At 28.4% G+C, this 25,175-nt stretch overlaps 1 protein-coding gene across 11 annotated transcripts in view; it reads left to right on the top strand.

Annotated features, from left to right (window-relative positions):
* LOC103577124 (forkhead box protein P1) overlaps positions 1 to 25,175 on the top strand; it is a 149,348-nt gene that overhangs the window by 6,036 nt on the left and 118,137 nt on the right. Inside the window, exon 1 of one of the 11 annotated variants that reach the window (XM_008557631.3) lies at positions 142 to 311. The exons of 8 other annotated variants lie outside the window; for them this stretch is intronic. In XM_008557631.3, coding sequence (XP_008555853.1) covers positions 300 to 311 — 12 coding nt within the window. In that variant the 5' untranslated portion in view covers positions 142 to 299. Of the gene's footprint in view, positions 1 to 141; positions 312 to 15,155; positions 15,175 to 25,175 lie in introns of those variants that run through there. 2 more of the 11 variants (XM_008557638.3, XM_008557642.3) reach the window with 2 other exon arrangements.

Raw genomic sequence — 25,175 nt, 5'->3', positions numbered from 1 at the left:
TTGCTCGGCATTGACTTAACACTACTCTCATAACTTTTTTTTTTACGTCATTGATAATTCTATAAATATACATAACTTAATTACTACTATTACTATTAGTGTCAAGTTAATTTTTTCATTTTTTTTTTTTATAGTGAAGTGTTCTTTTTTGATTTTTTGTGTCAAAAATTTTTTTCCATAAAATATTGTAATTACCAGTGAAGTTAATAATGATAGTAATTAAAAAAAATTAAAAAGTATTGGTTGGAAATGTGTTTCTTCATCGGTTGGCGTGAAGGTGGTATAAAAATTCCTGATATATGACTACGAAGGTAATTAAAATATTAGCAGCAAAAATTAAAAAACTTAATATAAAAATAATAAATTAAATTAACAATTAAACGAGACACTTGACTGTTAAGCTCGAGGAAGAGTCGCTTATCTTCAATGCCTAGTTGTTATTTACTTGATCGTATTGTGCAGACGATAAGCCTCTGTCTTTATTTTTTTTATAACAAATTTATTTTTAACTGAAACTCTTACTTTATTATTTTTTTATCGCTCAACAATCGTCACATTTAATACAAACTTCCATAAAATGATTTAAAAAAAGTCATTTAATTTAATCTAGTATTTATTAATAATTATTTATTCTCTAATGACCTCCACAAGTTTTAGTGTATTTTTATAATTTAATTACTCGAAAATTATATAAATTTATGATTCAACTTTTAACTCATATTAAAAAAAAATAAAATTATTTTTATGATACTTTTTAATAAAAAAATTTTTTAGAACAAAATTTAAAAAAAAATAATAATAAAAATTTTCAATGACATAACAAATAATGTACACGTACGATTTACGAAAGAGATTTACGCGTGGGTAGGATCGTAGAGCGTTTATGTTAATGATGTGTATTAGTGCAGTTTGCTAGACCTCAATACAACATTAAATCCCTACTATTTTATTAAACAAACTCTGTCTCTGTTCCTCATTATCACTACATACGTAAGTGCATTTTATATCTGGTTTATGTTCAATACACATTTAAGTGAGAAGTACTGACTAACCAACGACCCACACACAAAAATTGCCATTACAAATATAGCGTGTGCATCGCGGAAGGGAACCGCTCTTTGCTTTTGCTTGTACTAGTGCATGCATTTATATACATATAGACATAGATATAAATTCGAGCACAAGTATGACTATAACTATAACTATAACTACAACAAATAGAGAGAATGGAACGTGATATGTTTAGTTGGTACGAGAATGAGAATGACAACGACAACTAGTAGAGTGTCGTCTAGTTAAAGCGTTACCGAATCTACTTAACGCCGTCCCTGATGATGCACACGCACTACATACTGAACTCTATATATATATATATATATATTTATATTGTACATATGAATGATACGATGTGCATGCTAACGCAATAGTTGTAGATGATATAGGGCCACTACACTAGGGATAATCGCTAAAGACGATTGGTAGCTTCCTGCTGTTCACGTGAGCCGGCTCTTTACTGACGTGTGTATATCACCATCGCCGATTATGTTTATATTAGTACACTATTCACATTTTTATTACTCTTACCATTACAATTATTTATTATTTTGTCGTATAGAAAAATTTATTAGTGCTTTATTTACTTGACTTTATGTTTTTTGCGATTATTTTTAGCGAGTGGTGGCAAGATTTTAATTATAAATTTTTATTGCCGATATTTATTACAATATATTAAATTGAATATTTTTTTTTTAATATTAATTGTATTTGTGGATTTTTATGGATAATCAATTTTTTGTTTTGCTTTAAAAGATTTTTTTTATGGAAGATAATTAATTTGCATCTCAGATAAAGGGGTCAGTGAGTAACGTAATTTAAATTTTAAAAATTAACTTGAGTTATTCATAATCTGGGTTTGAATTAAAATGTGTAATTCGGATTATTGAGAAGTTGAAAAAATTTATGATGATAGTAAAGTATAAGAATGAGCGTCGTTTAAAATTTATAAGAAAAAGAAGTAAATTAGGGTTTGTAATTTTTTGCTGTGACACAATAATAAACCGCGGGCGTGCGCGGGCCACTTGGCAATATCACGCCATCTATTTTGTAATAGAAACAACGGAAGAGCCTAATTCCACGATACGAGTAGCCTGATGTGTCCCGGCACTCGCACTCATCGCCATTAGACGACACGTTACAGCAGTTAGGCGCATGTGCGCGAGGATACACATACCTTCCTCAATCTCATTCCCTCGCTCGTCCCCTCAAAAATCCTCGCTCAAAGCCTCCTTCTCCTCATCCTCCTCGTTACGCTCGTCTCCCTTCTTCAAGTCGTGTCCACATAAGCGTGAGGTTTGCCTACATACCTAATTATACCGAGTGGACAACTCGATGCGATAAGGGATTTACATGCACAACGATGCGATAGATTTACCGGACTGTCTGACTACGCACGGCTGTTTTTACTTCTCTTTACTTCTCCACACTCTTCTCTTCTCTTTATTTAACTCATTCTTCTTCCTTATTCATACTATTACAACATATATCTATTTATATATTATTTTTATTTTATTTTCAACAATTTAATTTTTCTAAAAATTTATTATTATTATTATTATTATTATTATTATTATTATTATTATTATTATTATTATTATTATTATTATTATTATTATTATTATTATTATTATTATTATTATTATTATTATTATTATAATTATTATTATTATTATTATACGGTAAAAAATTCGGAGTGAATTCAGAGTGATCTGGATTTCATTCAAATCCGCATTTACTGTAATTCAGAATTTTAAAAATTAAAAGGAACTCGTCTTGGGAGTGAATTTCACTCCCAAAATATCAAATGAATAAACAGTCATCCACTCCGAATTTACTCCGCTAATTTTTTACATACTGTAAAAAATTTGTAGAGTGAATGCGGATTAAATCCGGAGTGAATTCGGAGTGAATGTGGATGATTGTTTATTTATTTAATCCCTTTGGAGTGAAATTAATTTTGAAGCGGAGTTTATTTTGATACTAAAACTCCAAATCGGAATAAATACAGATTTAAATAAAATCCAGACCACTCCGAAATCAATCCCGATTTTTTACACCCATTCAAAAAAATTATCTATACGGGCAAATTACATATATGAGGCATATATCTCATTTATGAAATTTGCCCGCTTATATATTTTTTCGTGTGGCCAGTGTATTATTATTATTATAATTATTATTATTATTATTATTATTGAAATTTAAATTTAAAAAAAAATTGTTTAATAATAATAATAATAATAATAATAATAATAATAATAATAAATGTAACAAAAATCAAAACCATATTTTTTTTATCGCATACATAAACTTAAAATAGATAAATATTATAAATAATTATCAAGATACTAATTAGTATGATAAGACCTGTACGATAAGCTACGTAACAAAAAAAATAAATAAATCATGACAATATCTTTTTTTTTCTCATAGTAATTGAATAAACAAAAAAAAACAAAAAATAGGTGTTTATAAGACAAAATAAATAAAATATAAAAAATAAAATAAAATAAGTGTTTGTTTTTTTATACGATGTTAGTTAAAGATACTCAGGACGAGGTGATTGGCCTTTAGCGAGAGTTAGTGAATTCGTTTCCGTTGATAAATCCGCGACGTCGAGAGCTCTGAATGTCCCATTGATGGCAGAATGAGAGAGAGAAGAAAGAGGAAAAGTAAGCGATGAAGAGAAGATGTATTGAAAGTGGGGTAGTGGATGCACGTATGTATGAGTGCAAGTGCCAAGATTTTAACCCCGACTTTACACGCGCAGACATTAGGTATTAATAGTTGGGAATCTAGAATAGAATCAACATAATGCTGGACTTTACATTAACTTGCTTAATTTTTTTCTCAAAAATATTTAAATTTTTTCTGACCCATTATCTCTGACTTGTTGTTTTTTTTATTTCTGATTGCCAAAATTTTTTTTATTGTGCTCAACCTGCTTATTTTATTTATCTCTGACATTGCGGCCTCTATTAATTCATTTTTGAGATAACAAGAATTTTTGATTAAATCATTAATTCAAAATTGTTAATGATTAATTTTTTTTTTTACCATAGGTCAGTTCGTCATGAACTCCGAGTATCTAAAGGTCATTTTCGGGTCTCGAGGTGAACATACCTCTCTATTTCTTACCCTACTCTATAATTATATCTCGGTTAGAAACTAAGCTCACATTCAGACCGAGAGAATGGGATGAAAAAAATAAAACACGATGATTCAATGGAATAAATTTAACGATAAAAAGAAAAAAAAAAGAAAATAACATAAAAATCGGGACAATAGTAATCTTTTTAGTGCAATGAGTGTTCTTGTATTTTTTCTTTGATTTATCAGCAATATCTCTTCAGAATCAATTGGTGCGTAATGTTTTTTTTTTTTTTTTTATCTCAAACTCTTTGACGGAAGTCGTTATACCGAGGCATGTGAATATGCATTTTAATTATTATTCTTTTAATATATTTCTCATTTTATCGCGGATTTTTATTTTATTTGTCAAAAGTTGTCATGTATGAAGAGGAAGAAAGAGAGTCAAGTGCTGGTGAAAATATAATGCGAAAGGGATAAGAGAAATTATGATGTTGTATATTAGAGATCGATCGCAATTATTTTTTTCAAGTGCCGCTTCCTCATCAATTTTTTTGTGTGCGATAACTGAGAGTTGCTAAGTCTCAAGTTACTGGACCGTGATACACTTGCTATTCATTTTATTGTTTATGTTAATATTCATTTTTATTTTTAATTATTACATATATTTCATATTTAACATGAATGTCAGTATTTAATTTTTTCATACGCGCGCCATTACGGGCAGACAAAAAAAATATTTAAAATCAAATTTTTAATAAAATAAAGAGTATGTTATTTTTATTGTTCTAAGTATTTAACATATATATTTTCGACCAATAAATTTTCAATAAAACGAAATTTAAAATGTCCATTTATAAAGAGAAATAAATAAAACAACAGTCAAACTGTCTAATAAGAAATAATAGATGGACCAATAAATATAACGATATAATAATTATAACTATAATGAATACAATACATATATAGATATATATATATATATATATATATATATATATATATATATATATATATATCTGAGACAATTAAATTAGATGAATATAAATTATAGATTGTGCAACGAAATAATTGGTAGACATCGCAAGATAGATAGCGTAGATCGTTATAATGCCGAAATGTCATATTTATAATTATGCGTAAGATCGAGCGTGGCAATCCACACATACATATATATGTTGGATGTAGTTGAATACTGTCAGAGTATCAAGTTGATTTACAATCGATTCCGACGAGTATGTTGCACCGTTGAAATTTATTAAAAGCATCAAAGAGAAGAGTTTTCGCGAGTATCTTTGAATTCCCTCCAAGTCCTAGGCCTCGTCGTGTGTTTTGCGTAAAATAGCCGCGCGTAAATCTCGTAGAATGAAAGCTTTAAACTTTAACATTACAACACACACAGAACACACATGCGCGTAACACTTGACAAAAAAATTTAACACAGATGAATATACGGATGTGTGTTAATGTCTTGTAGTATGTGTCAGCTAATACTTGAATTATATTTATATAAATGTACAGATGATGAGATACACTTTAGTATAAAGTACTGTATACTCTCTCGCTTACTCTACTCTTTTACTTGTCCCGAATGAAACTTACGCAATTGTAATTTAGATCCGGACGTTGAAATTAACTTTAGCCATTAGCAATCCAATTTTGTTTCTCTCACTTGTATCTTACATATATATATATATATATATACTTTTATCTATATATAATTGCTCTCGAGTATTTCAGATCTGTCACACATTTATTCATTATCAAGTCACCAGCCCCCAAAACAAATCTCTAATTATTTTATTTGACTTTGTAAAAACAACTTTATTTTTATCTTCTATTTCTTGTCTACATATTTTTTTGAATTTATTTACTGAGATGAATAAGTTAAGTTCTGATAATGCTTGAAAAATGCAACGCGGAAATGAATGAGGTATCGGAGGCATTTTGATTATTTAGAATTTTTTGTTGCTTTGCGAGCTTATTGAGTTCCATGAATGTAAGGGGTTGCAGAAGGAAATGATCAGACAGGGCATTGTTAAGAACGCAACGAGTCGACGGATTAGTTGGCTTTTCGGTCCGAGCCTCGAACAATGCAACCTCAGCAGCGACACGCCTGCCGCTCATTTTTTTGTCTCTTCGATCGTCCCTTCTGCTCCTTCGTCGTGGTCACCCTTACAATTCTCCTGATGAAAAGACGCCGGGTGTGAGGAAGCATCTGGATGTAATTTCCAAGTCATTCAAGTTGATTAATTTAAAAAAAAAAAAAAAGAAACAGTATATTGTTTATAAAATTTTAAATATTTTTTATGTGCGTAGAAAATTTCAAATTTCAAATCCGGAGGAAACGACTTTTTGAAAAAAAAAAAAAAAATTTTAATTCAGGCCTCATTTTTCCATGATCCTGAAGTTGGCAGACAATTAAAAATTTTTGAATTTTATTTTCAACACTTTAATTGAAAAAAAAAAAAATATATAAAAAAATGCACTTGTAGAAAATTTAAAAAACTATAGGTGCAATTTTTTTAAATATTTTTTTTTCAAATTTATCGCTATTAGCTTATTAAATTAATTGACAGCGGATATTAACAAGCGATTTAAATAATGAAAAATATTTATAATAATTATTGGGATATAAAATGTCAATTTGTAAGTGATAAAAGCGGTTATTTTATAATTCAACAGTAAGGTTTCATCTAGAGAATATGATTAGTATATCATTATAGAATAAGGCAACGTTAAAATTGAGTTTATTGAGCAGTTTTCACGACACTTTAACGTTTTACCCTCTGGGAAAAAATACATTAAGTGGCAGGGGGTGTATAAGGCTAAAATGCTTGGATGAAAAGCTCGTAAAAGAGAACAACCAACTCTATACTCATTTTCTTTAGGTACTACACTAACTTAAGTATCGAGTATAAAAAAAAAATAACCTTATTTTTTTTAAATTATTTTTATTTCTTTTTAACTTTCCGACTTTTTTAAATTAACCGACGTTAATTTTGCCCCGCTAATTGCAAACTTTATAATAATATTCATTTGCATTTTTTATTTCAACAAGTTTTTTTAGTAATAAAGAAAAAATCAATGTCAGATGTTAAATATCTTGTAGTGATTAATTTATTATTATTTTCTGTTCCAGGTAAGAGTGCCACGGAGTATTACTTATTTAGGTAAATATTAACTGACAATTTGTTTTTACAATTGGTGAAGGTAAAAATATTAAGAGACATGAGACTAAATCGAGTGGAAGTACAAATAAAATCAATAAATTTCATATAAATAATGAGTTGCAAATGTGAGTACTGAAAAAAATTTCAACTCGCGACTGAATTTTATTAATTATTTTCAAGTTGTTCAACGAAACATTGAATGAAAGATGAATTTTTATATAGTTGCGAATTTGCAAAAAAATGGACTAGTAATCTTAAAAATTTTATTCGATAAAGAAGTTTATTATTTATTTTTTTTATGACGAATTTTTTCTCAATTCGAGATTAAAAATTTAATTAAGTAAAATTTTAAAATTAAATCTACTTTCAATACTTGAGAAATGGAATATTTCACATGGATTACGCAACTGCGATATTTACCTCAATACAAAAATTTTACAAGATTATTCATACGATACTTAAAGCAAAAATAATGTCCCCGTTTTAATGCAATCAAAATAAGTAAACACATAAATTAATTTATTAGTGTTTAAATAAAACGTAAAACTTATCTGATCATTTTTAAAATAAATTTAATTTTTACTCTCCACGAAATTAAAAATTTTTTTACCTTTCCACTATCAATTAGCCTCAAAATTTAGATTCTGCTTATAAAAAATTACAAGTATTTACAATTTTATTTTTAACTTTCACCTTTAATTATTTACCAACATACAAGTAACCCACACAAAATAAATATCAAATTAATGAACGTCTTCTTTCTGTCAAAATAAACTTTTGACATATTTACTCTAGTAAATATTGGGGAAAATATTGTTATATAATGGTTACAATTTGTTTAATCTCAAACTGACTCTACTTCTAGAAGCTCATAGTCATTAAAAATTAATTTCGCTTATCTGGGATTTTTAATTACTTATTTAGTAATACCCAAAAATAACCAAGCAATTGATTAAATTATTTTTCTACCTAAAAAATTTCCCAAAAAAAAAAATCTATACAATTAGATTATTATAATAATTGCAGCTCGAATGTTCAAATTTAAATTCACAACTCATCACATTATTTTTTATAGCTTTTAATTTAAATAAAATTGCCATCTTAATTTACAAATTTAAAAAAAAAAATTCACAAGATATCACATCGACAAATTGATTGACGGTAAAACTATACTTCTGTGAAATAACATATATATAAACTGAACTTTTCCCATTATCCTACTGTATACTTATAATCTATAAATAAAAAATTAAATATACATCTATAGAACAAGTATTCAAGTAGTATATATTTAAATTGAATATTACTAATCGATTCGAAATTCAAACTATCGAATTATTCAAAAATTTAAATTTGAATATCAAGTTTTTGACTCATGGCGTGTTTGGCTGCTTGCTTTGAACTACTCTGAGCTAGTCCGAAAAATTTTGAAAGTGAACGAAATTTTTTGAACGCTATATATGTATATAATAATTTGAACAGTTGCCGCTCAAATTATTATTGGATAAGCCAATTGACATATTTATCAAAATCGCACTATTTAGTTAAAAATAGGATATCATTTAATAAATTGATTTTCAAAAAATAAGCTGTGGATAACAACGTCATAATTACTGTGACAAATAATGATATTTTTGACCATTATACATCGATAAAAATAATAATCTTATTCGTTATTAAATTTTTTGGATAAAATAATTTTAAATTTTTGAATTGGCCATCGGATTCTTCCGGTATTAATCGGCTCTGCCCAGAGCAAGCAGCTGAACATGCCATCACATGCAATAAATTGTCAAAAATTTTTTACAAATAACTAGACATAACATGCTCGCTTCGCTTGCCTTCATTCTTTCAAAAATCCCGCCACTATCTCAGTTGATCAATCGACAACCGAATAAAATAGTCACAGAAGTGACGTAAAACGATACGACATCAGGTCATCAACTTTTTAGAAGAGGATTAAAAAGCCAAAAAAATTTGAACTTTTTGAATGTTTCGGTTGTGCGCATAACTAATATATATATAACCGAAAATATTAGCATGTATCAGCGCATATAATAATGTAAAATAAACTATATATAGGAAAAAGTTTTAAATCGGCAACGTATTTTCAAATAATAATTATAATAATACGGAGTAAGTTAAATCGTTCGACCTTTATTACTGCTTCAAAGCAGTTAAGTTAATCCAAATGTCTTGTGAATGAGGATGGAAGATTTTGAAGAAGAGAGAGAGGAAGAGAAAGTATATGGAGAGGGGTGTTATAGAGTTAAGGGAGAGTAAAAATAACGTGGCTGGGTAGGTAACTTTAAGTTTGAGATCGCTTTTTGGTGTGTGTATTTCCTAGCGAGACAAAAACATTAACATAAATCAGGAAACGAGGGAAAATAGTATTGGAATGAGAATAGGAAATAAGTGAGAGCCAGGGAATGAGTGAGGGAGAATGGGAGATGTTTATTTGATTGGTCTTTCGAGCGGGTTAAATTGCATCGGGAGCAATATAAGTTCTTTCGTTAATTAGTATTGTATAAAGTTTAGTGAGTTTGTTATAAACTTGAATTGCTGTGAAATATTCAATAATTTTTGTATGATACATTTCCGGAGTTTATGGTTTCACGAGAAAAGGAAGGGAAGAGTACGAGCAAGTAAACGATTGCGTGTATGATGCTAAGGGATAAGGTGCCACTTATCGTCGTCCGTTCCATCCCTCTACCATACACTTTATCCTGCGTTCGTGTTGCACGAGTACTGACAACCCTTTATAACTTGTACGTCGCTATTTTTTACTACGAATTCGATGAATTGTCATCAAGGTTTGCTGGTTTTGTTTTATTATACCCTGTCAATAATATTCGACTACACGTTATTCATAAGTTATTTGTTTTATAAAAACAAATCATAGTAATTATTTTTTATCAATTTTTTATGTCTAATCTAATGACTGATAATTCAATTTATAAAAATTTTAATATTGTATCAGAGCTACTCTCTAAAAACGAATTAGTGAAAATTACGTGACAATCACTTTTTGGCAGTGAAAAATATACCAATGTTTGAATTAATGACATACTAATAAGTGAATAGTCACTTCTTTCACTATTTCAAATTTAAGCGCGTGAACTGTGTTGAACATATAGGAAATTTTTTTGAATAATTTATCATCTATTAATTAATTAATGCAAAAATTACATAGAAATACTTTTTACTCTAGAATAAAATGTCAAGCTTTTAATATAAATTTTTATATTGACGTAAACATGATTTTTTCTAGAAAGATGTAGGTTTCAATTCATTACAATGAGCTCTACTGACGGAATATTTTGAGCAAATATTTTTTTTTAAATAAGAACATTTTCGTTTCAAATAATTTTCATATTTAATAATTTAATGAGTTGATTATTTTATTTTTCTTGAATTATTTATCTATTGTTCTCTCCATCTTAAAAAAATGGAGATATGATTGATGTATACTGAATTTGTCAGTTTAAATATTCAATGTAAGAAGTAAAAATTTAATTAATTGTGGAAAAAACAACAATAGAAAAAAAATTTCGGCTATCAATAAAGTCATGAACGGAAAATAAAAATCATTGAACTGTGAAAAATAAAATAAATCAATTTACTAATTTAATTCATCCACCTTAAATTTATTCCTTCTTTATATAAGTACATTAGTATAATTGGACGTATTCATTTTATATAACTCACAAACGGACGATTTAAATTTAATAATAAATTTCTATTATCAATCTTTATTGTACACGATACTATTGAAGAATTTTATAAACTCGCCTTTTCTTATTTTCAACCCTTTAATTTTAGCTAAAAAAATAAATTTTATTTTTTCAACTAAAAATAATTTTTTTACCGGCTGTTTTTCATTCGATAAGTAGTCTCGGTATTTATTTTCGTTTAACATGAGTTCGATAAGAGTTTGTTAATTTTTTTACAGCCAAGTTTTCACTCAATAATTAATTACGTGTACTTAGTACACCGTGTTTATTGTTTTCCAACTCTTTTGTGTTTTCTCTTATCCTCTTTTTACAAACTCTGTCTCGCTTTTAAAACCCAACAAAGTTACGTTAAAACACACCAACCCCCAGTCTCTCTCTCTCCCTCTATATATATATATATATATATATATATATATATATATATATATATATATATATATATATATATATATATATATATGAATAAAAGGGAAAGGAGTAGGTAGTTTTAGTAGTAGGTTTTGGGCCACGAGTTTTCCACGCCGGATTACCTTATCTCCGGACTCTCACTCGCAAAGCACGTTTCTGCCCCAATCCTTCTTCCTACCCATCAACCCCCTTTTTAAACTTACAATACACCCTTCCTTTACTTTATACATATAAATATATATTATTATAGACAAAAAAAATTTCTAAGTAAATTTCATCAACTTATTAATTAATAATAGAGATGGGCAAAATGGGGCATCAAATAATTCTTTTTAAGGCATGACCCTGTCAACAGACAATTAAAAATTTTCTAATTACAGAAAAAAAAAATCTAAAAATATGCACATGTAGAAAATTCAAAAAACTATAGGTGGAATTTTTTGAAATATTTTTTTTTTTTTTGTAATTTTTTGTTTTAAAAAAATCCAAAAATTATTTAACGTCGGTTAACTTCAGTATCACTTACAAAATGTAAAATTGTTTATTCTTAGCTTTACGTTCCCATTTTAACGGTCTCCTGAACGTAAAAAATGAAATTTCCATGAATTATTAAATTTACAAAAAAATTTTTTTGACTAAATAAATTAATAGTAATATACAATGTGGTAAATAAGTAGTGTAAATAGTAAACTCATAGAATAAATAAAACAATCTTAAAGAAAAAAAAAATAAATACATGCTGAGTGGTGATATGACTCAAGTACTCGTCACTCAAGCGTACACATTAAGACAAGACAACATAAATTATCAACAGTTGTTTGTCATCATCATAATGATCGCGGTTGCTTCATCTCTCTCACCTCTCTAGCTCTCTCGCCCCTCATTCTCATTCTCATCCTCATCCTCTACTCATCTAACCCCACTCAGGCTCTTTTCTTAATAACCAAACAAGTCTCGGTCTTGGTCGTTCTCCGGAATAGAACTTTTGTTTGTTTTCCCTCCTCAAACATCCTCGGCTGTCACACGCATGTTTTTTCTTCGCGTTTTATTTCCACTTTTTTTTTTACATTTTTTACGCTTAACTCCACGTGAACACGTGTGTATACCATATATATATATATATACAACAGAACACAATTCAATAGTAATAGCAGGCAAATAGTTGGTATTCACACAAACAAAGTTAGGTGTCGCAACGGTCGATTCCATGAACGACGAGACCGCTCATTGGCATTGGAATAAATAAACAAAGTGACTAAGATCCTCCGAGCCGTGGTGTAGTTATACGGCAGAGCAGGAAAGGGACATAGATGAGGGACGTGAGGGACTAAGGGGCATAAGTTTGCATAGAGTAACAGAGATAGAGTTAAATAAACGTTATGCTGAGTTAAATAAAGTTTAAGAGTACTGAGGGAAGACGCGGGAAAAAAATATTTTAAAAAAATATAAAAATAAAAATATTAAATAAACAAAATAATAATAATAAAAAATAAAAATAAAATGTATATAAAGTCTGTTTGCACAGCCATGCTGCTCCGCTATGTTTTAACTTGTATTCGTTTTTGCTACGTCCTTCTCATTGTCAGTTCGTATATTGACTGTTATATTTATATATATGTAGTATATAGTTGGTATTCTTCGAAAACCCACGCTAAAATCGATCGTTGCCGTAGGATCTAAATGACTAACTATTATTTAACATACATGTATAATCTATCTTTTTTATTTGTACGCCCGCGTGATATCTGTCATAAGCTTATTTTTTCCGTAGGCGTTACGAGGAATTTAATTTTTAATATTTAAGTTACTAAATTAATACAATAATTTTATTTTTTTGTAATTAGTAGGTTTTGGGGACAGATACTTTTCTAAGTAACGAAAATAATGATAAAATATTTTTTTAAAAATCAATTTATGATTTTTTTTATAATGGAGTTGAAGAAAAAATTTCAAATTATAATTTGAACAAGAGCTTTCATAAGTAAATTAATTTATTAGTGTAAGTAGAATGAAGGGTTGGCATAAAATATCAGGGTAAATCATAAATAAATATATATTAATACTGTAAAAAATCGGAAGTAATTTCGGAGTGATCACGAATTTTATTTAAATCTAAATTCACTTCGTCACTCGACTCTCTAAAAATGAATCAGTGAAATTCACTTCGAATTAGTGAATATTCACTGGGAACCAGCTATAAGTTTACCACTGGTTGAATTAGTGGTATACTTATAGATGTAGAAATAGTGACTATCCATTTATTTATTTTTAGAAGGAAGTTTTGGAGTTTTAGGAAAAATAACTTCGCATAAGGGGTATATTGGGAGTTTCTCTTTTCAGTGAAGTGATTTCGGAAGGAACTGGATTTTATTAAAGTCCGTTATCACTCCGATTTGAAGTTTTGATATTAAAATAACTTTTTTTTTGGAGTAAATTTAACTTCGAACAGGAGTTTTAATATTAAATTAAACACAACCACCCACTCCGCATTAACTTCGAATTTACTCTACATTCACTCGGTTAATTTCTTAGAGTGTCCATATATTTTACATTGTTAAAAAATAAAATTGACAGTGGTGGCAAAGTAATTTGAGCAGCGCGAATTTGTACCTCGAAATTTAAGTTGAGCGACATTAAAAATTATTATAACATATGAATACATATATGGGAAGTTTGTCACGCGAAAGCGTGGAAGAGTCGAAAGAACAAAGAGTGGAAACAGGAGATGGTATAATACGTGGTATGAGTGTGTTGCGGGTGTCCACGAGGTGAAGAGTCCACTGTAGAAGAGAAGGGGATGCATGTGTGTTAGTTACTCGGTGTATTATATCGGGAATAGATATATATATATATATGTATAATATACATATTATACATAATGAGAAAAAGCGTTTAGCGCGCACAGTATGTAGTTTTTTAGAGTATTGGTAAGGGGAGTCGCGAGGCAAGAGGTAACTCACCAAACGCGTAAACAGTCAACATGTAAACAGGCCACTCGTGGAACAAACAACGTGGGGGCCGTTGCTGTTGTCGTTCTTATTCTATACTATATACATATATATACACAGACATATATATATACACATAAATCTATGTATATATTAGATCTCTTTCTCAAATATTTTTTTCTTCATTACTCTTATTCTCAAACGCAACTTTCGTCTCACACATTTTTATTTCTTGTGTGATATTTTTTAAACTTTTTTCCTTTGTCGATCTATTCATTTATACACCGTCAAGACTTGCTGGTACTTAAATATAAAATTTAACATATTTAAATCATATATTCATTTATAATCGCGATTAAAAAAATTTTTTTTAAGTTAATTAATTAATTTGATTTTTCTAATTTTCTATGATTAAACTCAAACCTGAAATTTAAAAATTTATTATTAAATTAGTTTCAAAGAAAAAGTGATTGAGTTTATGAAATTGAAAATTTTTTAAATTGAAAAAAAAAAAAAAATGTAAATTGTGTAAATTAATTAATGGTAGTTAGTGGTATTGTTTTTTGTTTGGTTTGTTGTGTGTTGTGTGTGGTTAGTGGAGTGAAGAGAGTGAAAACAGCATAGTAGAGCGGAGGGAGAGAATAAAAACCGAGAGAAAGATAAAGAGAGTGAGATTGAGTGTGAGGGTGAGGGCGGGGGAGGGTAATCTACGTCACCACACCACGCGGTTCAACAGGTGCGGCGTGTCGCGTCATCGAGCAAGACGTATGTAAATATATTTTAATTTTTTTTATTTATTTATTTTTTTATTATTTTTTTTTTCTACTTTTTTTATTACTGTGTCTATTTGTCATTGACAAGTGGTTAAAAAATATCGAGAACGTCGCGCAACTTGAGTAAACAATATGAATATTCAATGAAAAATATTGAGCGTTTGAAAAAAAAATTTCAGGAAAAAATATATATTTTATTAATTTATTTATTGAATGCTAATTATTTATTGATTATTTGCGTTATTGAGCTAGATAATTTTTTTTATTTTTATGAGGTCGGTTCTCATCTTAACACGTGTTCGATCACGTGTTATTAATCAATATTATATACATATACATATACATATACATTTATATACTTATTTACGATTAACTGATCTTACTTGTCATTTATACGAGCCAACGACCGGATTATTTAATGACAAATGATATTATTTAAGCAATATCTCGTTCCTTTTTATCTTAATTTAATTATATGATTGTATGATATGTTCTATTTAAAAATAAGACAAAATTCTAAATGTGATACCAATTATCGCAGTGTGATCGTTTATTGTTGAACATAGATTTATTTTTCAATTATTTAGAACTTGACTTAAAATTACTTTTATCGACTATTAAACTTCTTTTCAATATTCAAAAATCCTTTATCCTTTGGATTCATTTAAAATTTATCCTTGCGGATTCTAAAATTGACCCGCTCATTCATTATTTGTCAATAATTTTTCATTGACACTAAAATCTCTTAAACTAATTTCGTTTAATGTATATAGACAATGTTTTTTTACTTTTTTTTTGTATCAAGCTATGAAGGACATAAGGGAGGGGGTAGTATGAGGCTGCTATTGAGTTATTTAATCAGATAAATTATGGGTATTATAAGAATCCATTGTTCATAAGCTTTAATTTAATACTCGACACGTCATTTTGATAAATTTTTTTTTGTATTGAAAATTTAAATAAAAATGAAAAAAAAAAAAAAATTTATACAAAATGTGAGATTCCCTGGATTAGAAAAAAATTCATTTAATTTTCCTGCCAAATTTCAAAATAAGTCAATATTTTGTAAATTAACTTTTGAAAAATGAGTTTGAAATCCGCGAGATCTTAAAAATTTCAAAAACTTAGTTCTATTTTTTTAATTAATTGAATGCTCAATAATTTTCGGATCACAGTCAACTTTTGTAATTACCATCGGAATGTTAATCATTACAAGAGAACAAAAATAAGAATATAAATAATAAATACATTCGACTAACGATATTGTATTGTAAGCGATAATATATACAGCGGTATATATTTACAAGATGAAACATTATGACACGGATTATTGAGTTAGAGTTTTGTTATCAAACCAAACAATTGTTTTCTACCAGGTAATAAACTTATAAATAAATTATTAATCAATAACACTATTTGCTACACATACCACGTTCATAATACAACAAACAATCTAATAAACAAATAAGAGCTCATATTTGTAAATATAATTTAATGATAGTAATTTTTTTTTTTCTTCATAACTCATTTATAATTTTTTCTCCGTTCATTATTTATTGCCATCAACAATAATTGTTTTATTTATTCATAATTGAATTTTTTTATCACAATCTGAGAATTTATAATTATAAAAAATATATAAACAAACTATTTATAACAGTGCATTTAAAAATGTATACAATTGATTATTATTAAATGAAATGATTATATTATTTCATACAGTATACACACCACGCGTTATATATATATATATATATATATATATATATATATATATATAAGATATATATATTGGTTTGATGGGGCATCGAGTGCGTGACGTCAAACTTTTATTCCGATTGACCTTGAATTCTACACCACTAACCACATCGATCTCGCTAATGACCTTGACCAATGTCAATTATTTATTTTATTAATCAGATCTCCTTTTTTTTTAATTACTTTTAATTATAGTATTAATAGAAATTATTATTATTTAATTTTTAGACAAATTTATTTGAATCGAAATTTTGATTAAGCTTCAAATCTAGATAACTTATTAAATATCCATTTTATGCAAAAATGTAAAGAAATATTTTTTGTAGAAAATATAATTTCCTACAAATAATGTATCATATATTTTTCATGTAAATCGATTATTTAAGACGATATTTACATTTTAAATAAGTCTAAAAAATTTCTAATGATTCTAATATTTTAATAATAATAATCATGATTATTATTAATATTATTATGAAATAATTTTATGTAACAATGTCTGGATATAAAGTTCCGTTTCTACTTAATCTGATTCACGAGGGTACGAAATAAAAGCTTTGGTAAAAATATATTTTAGATATTTTTTATTTTTTAGTTTGTGATATATATTTACGGTATGACGTATTAAAATATGAAGTGTATATTTATAGAATGTATGAAACAGTTATTTTCTTGTTATCGTTATCTTAATAGCGTGTTAAACTGTTACCACTTATACGTGACAAATGAAAATCATTAGACGTAATTTAAAAAAAAAAAAGAAAAAAAAACAAGTAAATAGATGATTATATCTAATTAATTTTTTCATAATAAAAAAAGTGTATTCTAAATGCGAACCTTGGTACAGTAAATCGATTAAAAATTATCCTTGTTTATTATTCCATTTAAATAAATAACACTGAATATTTTACAAAATTTTTTGCATGTAAACTACACGAGTAACCCACACCGGGATTTGCGCACGTGGAAGTTTTAATGTAAAAAAATAAAAAATAATATTCATGCTCACATTTGTAGTAAAAATAATATAAAAAAGTTAAAAAAAGTTTTTCAAAGCCCACTTGGGTTTGCTGGAATTAGTTAATTTGCATTCTCTTGAAAAAAATTTTATTTTTTAAATTAACATTGTAACTATATCATACTATTCAGTCGATTCGATTTTTTTTAAAAATAGCATTTTATATATTTTTAAAATATAAATTTATTGAATGGAAAAATTTTTCTTGCGTAATTTAATTTTGTTTTGTTTTATTTTAAAATTGTTGAATTAAGTCAGTGTGTTAGAATTTTCAAATTATCTTAAAACGAGAATTTCCTGTTTAGAAAGATGAATAAAGTAAAACTTATGTGGGATGATGATTTCTACTTGTGAACGATGAGAATTACTTCCTCTAATTCATATATATATATATATATATATATATATATATATATATATATATATATATATATATATATATATATATATATATATATATATATATATATATATATATATATATAGAAGCGTCAATATTTATATCTTGTTAATTGCTCTTTATGTCGTTTCCTAAATGAAAACAACACTTATAATATCTCACACAATAGCATTGTTCTATTTGTACACAGGAATGACTCATTGAGGGAAAATAAAAAAAATTATGCTGTAATAAATAAATATATATATATATATATATTACAATGTATAGTTATTTATGGGAAATAAATTTTTACTTCACACAATTAATAAAACTATTAATGTTAAACAATAAACAACTAGTAAATAAATAACTGTACAATGCGTTTTTTAAATCATTACGCAATAATTTTTTTTACCAGTAAATTGCACTAAATTTTATGTTGTAGTTCAGTCGAAACTAAAATAGGAGACATTTTTCGAAATTTGGTCGAAGGTTAGAAATTTCATAAGTTTATTATGTGAAATTTTTAATAGATACAAAAAATATTTCTGATACTTTTTTGTGGGAATTTTTTTTCCTCACAAGTTTTGTTGGCAAGTTTTTTACATTTTTTTTTGTTTATGGAATATTTGCAAAAAATCTGTTCTTGGGGGCGTTTTTATTTTTTTTTCTCACCAACCCTGAGGTGATGACTTTTTTATTTAGAGGGGTGACATCATAGACTAACCAAATTTGCATCAACTTTAGAAAAATGTCTCCTATCTCGGAGTTTCGACTGAACTATTAATTTCAATTCAAATGGCAATTGATAAAAATTATTTTGGCGCTAATTTTGAAGTAATTTTCGCATAAAATTTGAACCTAATGCCAAACTGATTTTTCCAAGATTATTAAAAATTGAATTTTTATAGACAATCTCATACATATTACTTAAAATATTCATTGATAATATGACATATATATAATGATTTAATGATAGAGATAGAAACGGGGATGGGAATGCATAACGGGTGACCGATTCAACCCGGCACGGCATATCGTAAGACGACGTAAATCATGAAGGGAAAGCCCTCCTAGAATACATATAACATATATCTACACCTATACCTAGCTTCTATATATACAAATATATAAATACATATATATATATATATATATATATATATATATATATATATATATATATCTAGCAAAAGGACCATACATTATCCGAACGCCTAATATGCCCGTACGTGCGTGTACCAGCCGTTTTCTTCCCTTAACACTCCCATCACTTGAATTCACCTTTATACTACACCACCATCACCACCATTACCATCATCTCCTCCTTCGTAAAGATAGTACGATACCTCCTAACAACCCCTACTATTTCTCACAACTCGAGAATCTTATTTCCGGATGCAAATCTACTCTCTGAAAATTATTGTCTCTGATGTCCTTGATAATTATTCATCCCTTTAGTTATATATTATTGCTACTATTTTTTTTTTTATATTCAACTATCGAGTGAATTAAATAACTAGTGTTATATATTATACTCAAGTATAATTAAATGATAATTTTTTTAAGAGGAGTTAGGACACAGATAGAGGGGGAGGTAGGAAAGGGAGAAAAGGGTAAAATGAGTATTTCAAGTAGTACACGAGTTAGTGTAAAGAGAAAAGGGCGTGTAACTCTTCAGTTATCTCGGCGTGCTTCCGTTGTTGGGTAGGGTGCAGTGAGAAAGGAGTTTGAGTATAAGGTAAAAGGTGTAGTTGGTTAAATGTTCAGGGGGTTGATCACGTCGGTGTGTTGGCGATGCTTCGGGCTATGAAGAAGCTACAAAACTTGTTCTGTGTTGTGTATTATATGTTGAGGCAGAAAGAGAGAGAGGGAGGGAGAAAAAGTCCAGGGTAAAATGAGATCGAGAGTGAGTTTAAAGAGAGCGATGGAGAAAGACAGAGCTTGAGAGTTTGTGAGAGTCAGGAGTCAAAAGAGGTTCCGCAACATTTTCATGATTTTACTCGGCTAATTGTTATGCATGGCGTGCATCTCGGGGCCTTTTAGCCTTTAAACTCCTCGACACCCTTTCCACTTTAATAACCTAAATCGTTTGCCCCTTTTTACCCTTGTATTAACAAATATAACCTGATTTTTTGGTTTTTTACTTGAGTTTATTTTGTTAGTTGATGTATGGTAGTTAATCGACCCTTTCTTGGTCTTATTTATTAGCGAATTGATTAGGGTAGATTGAAAAGGCGACGAATGCTGGAGAAAACGATAATTGTTTTGGTTTGACGAATTAAAGTTTTATGAAATAAGGTGAGACGCTATTTAAGAGTGGAGATTGGCTACAGAGGATTTAGCATTCGAAGAAGGGTTAAGAGCGTGTCCGGTCGGGAAATAACTTTCTTACCTACTTACTGTTTCATCTCCTCTCAGATAAATCCTCTATCTTACTAATGGTTCTATTCATCCTGTCATTTATTTTTTAATGCTATTCTAATTATTTTTTTTATTTTCAATTACCAATCATTCCAAACTTCGAAGTATACAACATTGAAGCTTAAAAAAAAATTTGTCTAATTTTGCATTTACAAACTTATTTTTGCTCAAAAGCTTTAAGTTGATATGCAAAGAAGTGGAATTAAATATATTATAAGATAAGAGACCTTGTACCCTATCAGGGAACTATAGTACTCGATCACGTCATATCTATATTTAGTAAAATTTATTAAATATAGATAACAAATACATGAATGATCGGGTATTAGTTCCCTGATCGGGTGCTGGGTCTCTTACCTTAAATACATAAACAAAATAATTAAATAAAAGAGGTTGTATCCTTTTTCGAACAGTGCTGCAAAATTCTGGGGTAGCAGGTTTTTAAATATTTAATAATTTTTAAAACATTGTTGTCTGTGTATATGCATATGTTATATGTATATAAAAAGATTATTTAATCTAAAATAGATTAACAAATTCATACGCATGAGTATCTGATATGGTCACTACTGGGTAGCGCGTGCAAAGCGCGTCTATTTTACGTTGCATCGCGTGTCTTGATAACGTTCACTCTCTGAAGCAACTCAACAGTATTTTACTCGATTCTCGGTTTATTCTCTTTTCTCTATCCCCATCTACATTTAAACTATCTCACTCTACATATACATGTACATATATTTATCTATCGCCCTCTCACTTTTACTTGCACTAATAATGTACATAGCAAATGATATCTTTCAGCTTTAATTTTGCCACGAATTTGCGTGGTTAACTTCCACCTATGGCTTACCATTATTGTTATTATTATTATTGTTATTATCGTTATAAGCATGTGGCTTAATATGAATCCCGATGAAATACAAACTACTGGCTTACAATTAGAATTGCTTGGCAACGATTAGTCTCTTTTATGTTTAATTATATATGGATAGGTATATATATATATATATATATATATATATATGTGTGTGTGTGTGTGTACAGATATTTATGCATGATTGTATACAATATCTTTCGCTCGTTCTAACATTTATCCGATGCCATTTGTATTTTCTTTGTTATTATACCGACGTACGTGCTGCAACCGTCGAAACGTTAATCGTTCTAACGAAAATATACACATATTTATAACATACTAACGTTGGTACCGGATTGTACCATTTTAATCTCTATTAATTTCAAAAAAATTTATTTTTATAAACCTTTGTTTTATTTATTTCCGATTGTTAAAAAAAATAATACTAGATTTTTAAAACAGGAAGCTACGAAATTAATTGGAGACAAAATAAAAATTATACGAACACTGTCATTTGTAATTTAAATCATTTTTATCTAAATGAAAATTTTGTTTTTCATTATGAGGTATGTAGCAGTTCAAAAAAAAATTGTGATGCAGAGGGTTTGAATTTTAAAAAAAAATTGAGGGATAAAATAACGGTGCTCAAAAATTTGATCTTGAATTTCTTTAGTTTTTTACTTTTTACTTATACTTAAAAAAAATCAACCGAATTTTTAATTCTAATCAAAAGAAATTTTTTTTTTGACTTTTAAATAAAATAGGGCAGCCTTAAAAAAATTTTTTTTTATGGGAATTTCTATAAAATAAATTATGGGTACGTCAAATTGCTAGAAAATAATAAAAATAAAGTACTAAATTACGATTTAAAACCATTAAAAAAAAAAAAACGAGTTTCAAAGATTTATGATGAATTATTTTTACTTCATTGCAGTTATTTATAATTACAATTGACATCATAAGTCACATGCCTCTTTTATTACTAATTTTATCAGCATTATACTATCAATTAGTTCTGATATTTAATTATCAAGAACTGTATGTAATAATTAAAAATATAACACTCAAGGCAAATATTACTTTTTTATGATAATAATTAATTGTCCTAAAAATTGTGTCTCGAAATTACCAACTAACAAATTCACTACTATCAATATTTCAAACTCTTATTTTTGAATTTTCAAAAAAAAATCCATGTCTCTAAAGCTGCATAAAAAAAAATTACTCAGACAACAAACTTATAGTTTACTGCTGTAAATACAGAACTACAACTTTCAAAAAATTCAATCACGAACAAGAACTTTTTGTCATGGATGCAAATTTTCAACAAAACGATATGCCCGGTTCAAAAAATTATTGAATATTTCGTAAGACAAAGTAACCTGAATAAACGCACAATAACGCGAATTAGAAATTTTTCATATATATAAAAATATAAATATTTGTTTGTATGCATGCATGCGCGGATATATGTACGAATATGAATACAAAAGCATCTGGCTAAGAATAGGCAGCATACAGACGGCAGATATAGCCTGTGCTTATAACCAGTAGACCACCCGGGTCATTGGCATTAGGGGTTGATATATCGAAGGGGTAGGTCGGTACACATCACAAGGTGTATAAAGTTGCACGATATCTGCTTGCAACAGTGCAGTATTAAATGTTAGTTACTCGTGCGTCATTTATACAACAAATGTATATATTTCTTTGATTATTTATTTACAACACTTATACTTTGTTAGATATTACCTACGGCCTACACTATTTACTTCATTTAGTAACTCGTTTACAAAGAATACATAATACGTTTGAGGTTCGGAGAAAACCGATTCCCTTTGTCTAATTATTTTTAACTTGTGGACAACAATAAAGCTGAATAAATAAATTTTAGTTTGCGTGAGTCCTGAATATGAAGATAAATAATAAATATTTTTATTAATTAAATTCCGTAATTATGTTATTGTCTAATAGAACATGAAATTCGTTGTTCTGTCACAAGTGTATATATTGTGATGTATAAGTATACACTGTGACAATATAATGTATACTGTCTCTTAAGCTTACGGCGGATTTAAGTCCCTTGAGGAGATGGAAACGAGCTGGTAGAACAAGTGAAAAGGATCAGAACCAGCACGAGAATGAGAATGAGAGCATAAGAAATTGCGAGAAAGGGTTAGTGTCGTTTTCGTCAGGGAATGTAGCTCTCTCATTCCTCGGGCGTTTGTTAATTTGCCACGCGAGCACATTACGTCCGTTTAGACGCTTGAGCAAACAGAAATGAGAAAACTGAGGAGGTACGACACCAACCTGACTTCTATACTCTCTTACTCATTCACTCACTCACTCATTCTCCCTCTTCTGTTGTCGTTATCTCTTTTTTACTCTCTGTCTATCTGTCTTTATTTCTTTCTCCTTCAACAGATCACTATACATTGTCACTCTTATATATAAATATGTATGTATATATATATATATATATATATATATATATATATATATATATATATATATATATATATATATATATATATATAGAAGTCTTGGTTTAGCAACGAGTGTCACGCGATTTTCGAGGGCGGAAGAGATTTTCTGGTACTTCGATGCCATCCAGAAAATAAGGGACGACTACTCGACGTTTGGTAAGCCTCGAGGGTTTACTATATATATACATATATATACCCTTTCCAAAAAATTAACTCTGAAGAACCAAATATTTCACGAATAATCTTGATATCAATATTTTTTTTTATTTTTAGTATGTCATTCTTCTTTTTTTGTAAGTTTTCGAAATTTGTTCTAAAGTCAAAATTTTGGATTTTGAATTCGATTATTTTTAATTTCAAAGTTTCGATCTGCATAGATATTAATAATGAAGAAAAAAAAATTTACAGAGATATCAGTGAAGTAAAAAAATAAATAAAATATTTTTAATTGTATGGAGTATGATAAATATTTAATGACGTAGCAATAATGCTTACGAGGTACAAAAATGTGAAATATTTTCTGCATGGTTACAGAAAAAATAAGAAAAAGGAAAAATGTAAAGTTGAAAATAAAAAAAGGAAGAAGCGAGAGATTCAGATTTTTCATTAAGGAGTCGTCGACTCAGCTCGTCCTCGAGTCACGGTGGAGATCGTATGGGAGTGGGAGCGCGAGTGAGAATTTCGGTCCTGGCGACAAGAAATATCTAAGCGGGATGAGAAGGAGTAAAAAGGAGGAAGAAAAATAAAATATAAGAACGGTTGGATGGAAAATAACGGTGGTGTGGTATAATATGGTGGATTAATACGCGCAAAATCTGCCACCTAAAAGTTATTAATGACTGGTTGGCTCTACTCGACGCGTCAAAGATTTTCTATAAAAGAGGGTTTGTCCCTTTCGACTTTGCTGCAACTCTCCGTTCCCCTTTTTATCCACCTGCGTTTTTTGCTGTTCTTAGTTTTTTTTTTTTTTTTTTTTTTAAGACCAGCGAAGGAAAGCCGTGGAGTCAAATGTTACTTAATGAATTTTTCACTTTTGCCATCAATTAATATTTATTCATTATCTTTTTAT

Source organism: Microplitis demolitor, chromosome 5, assembly GCF_026212275.2.
Source record: "Microplitis demolitor isolate Queensland-Clemson2020A chromosome 5, iyMicDemo2.1a, whole genome shotgun sequence".
NCBI lineage: Eukaryota > Metazoa > Arthropoda > Insecta > Hymenoptera > Braconidae > Microplitis > Microplitis demolitor.
This window is presented reverse-complemented; position numbering and strand designations above follow the sequence as displayed.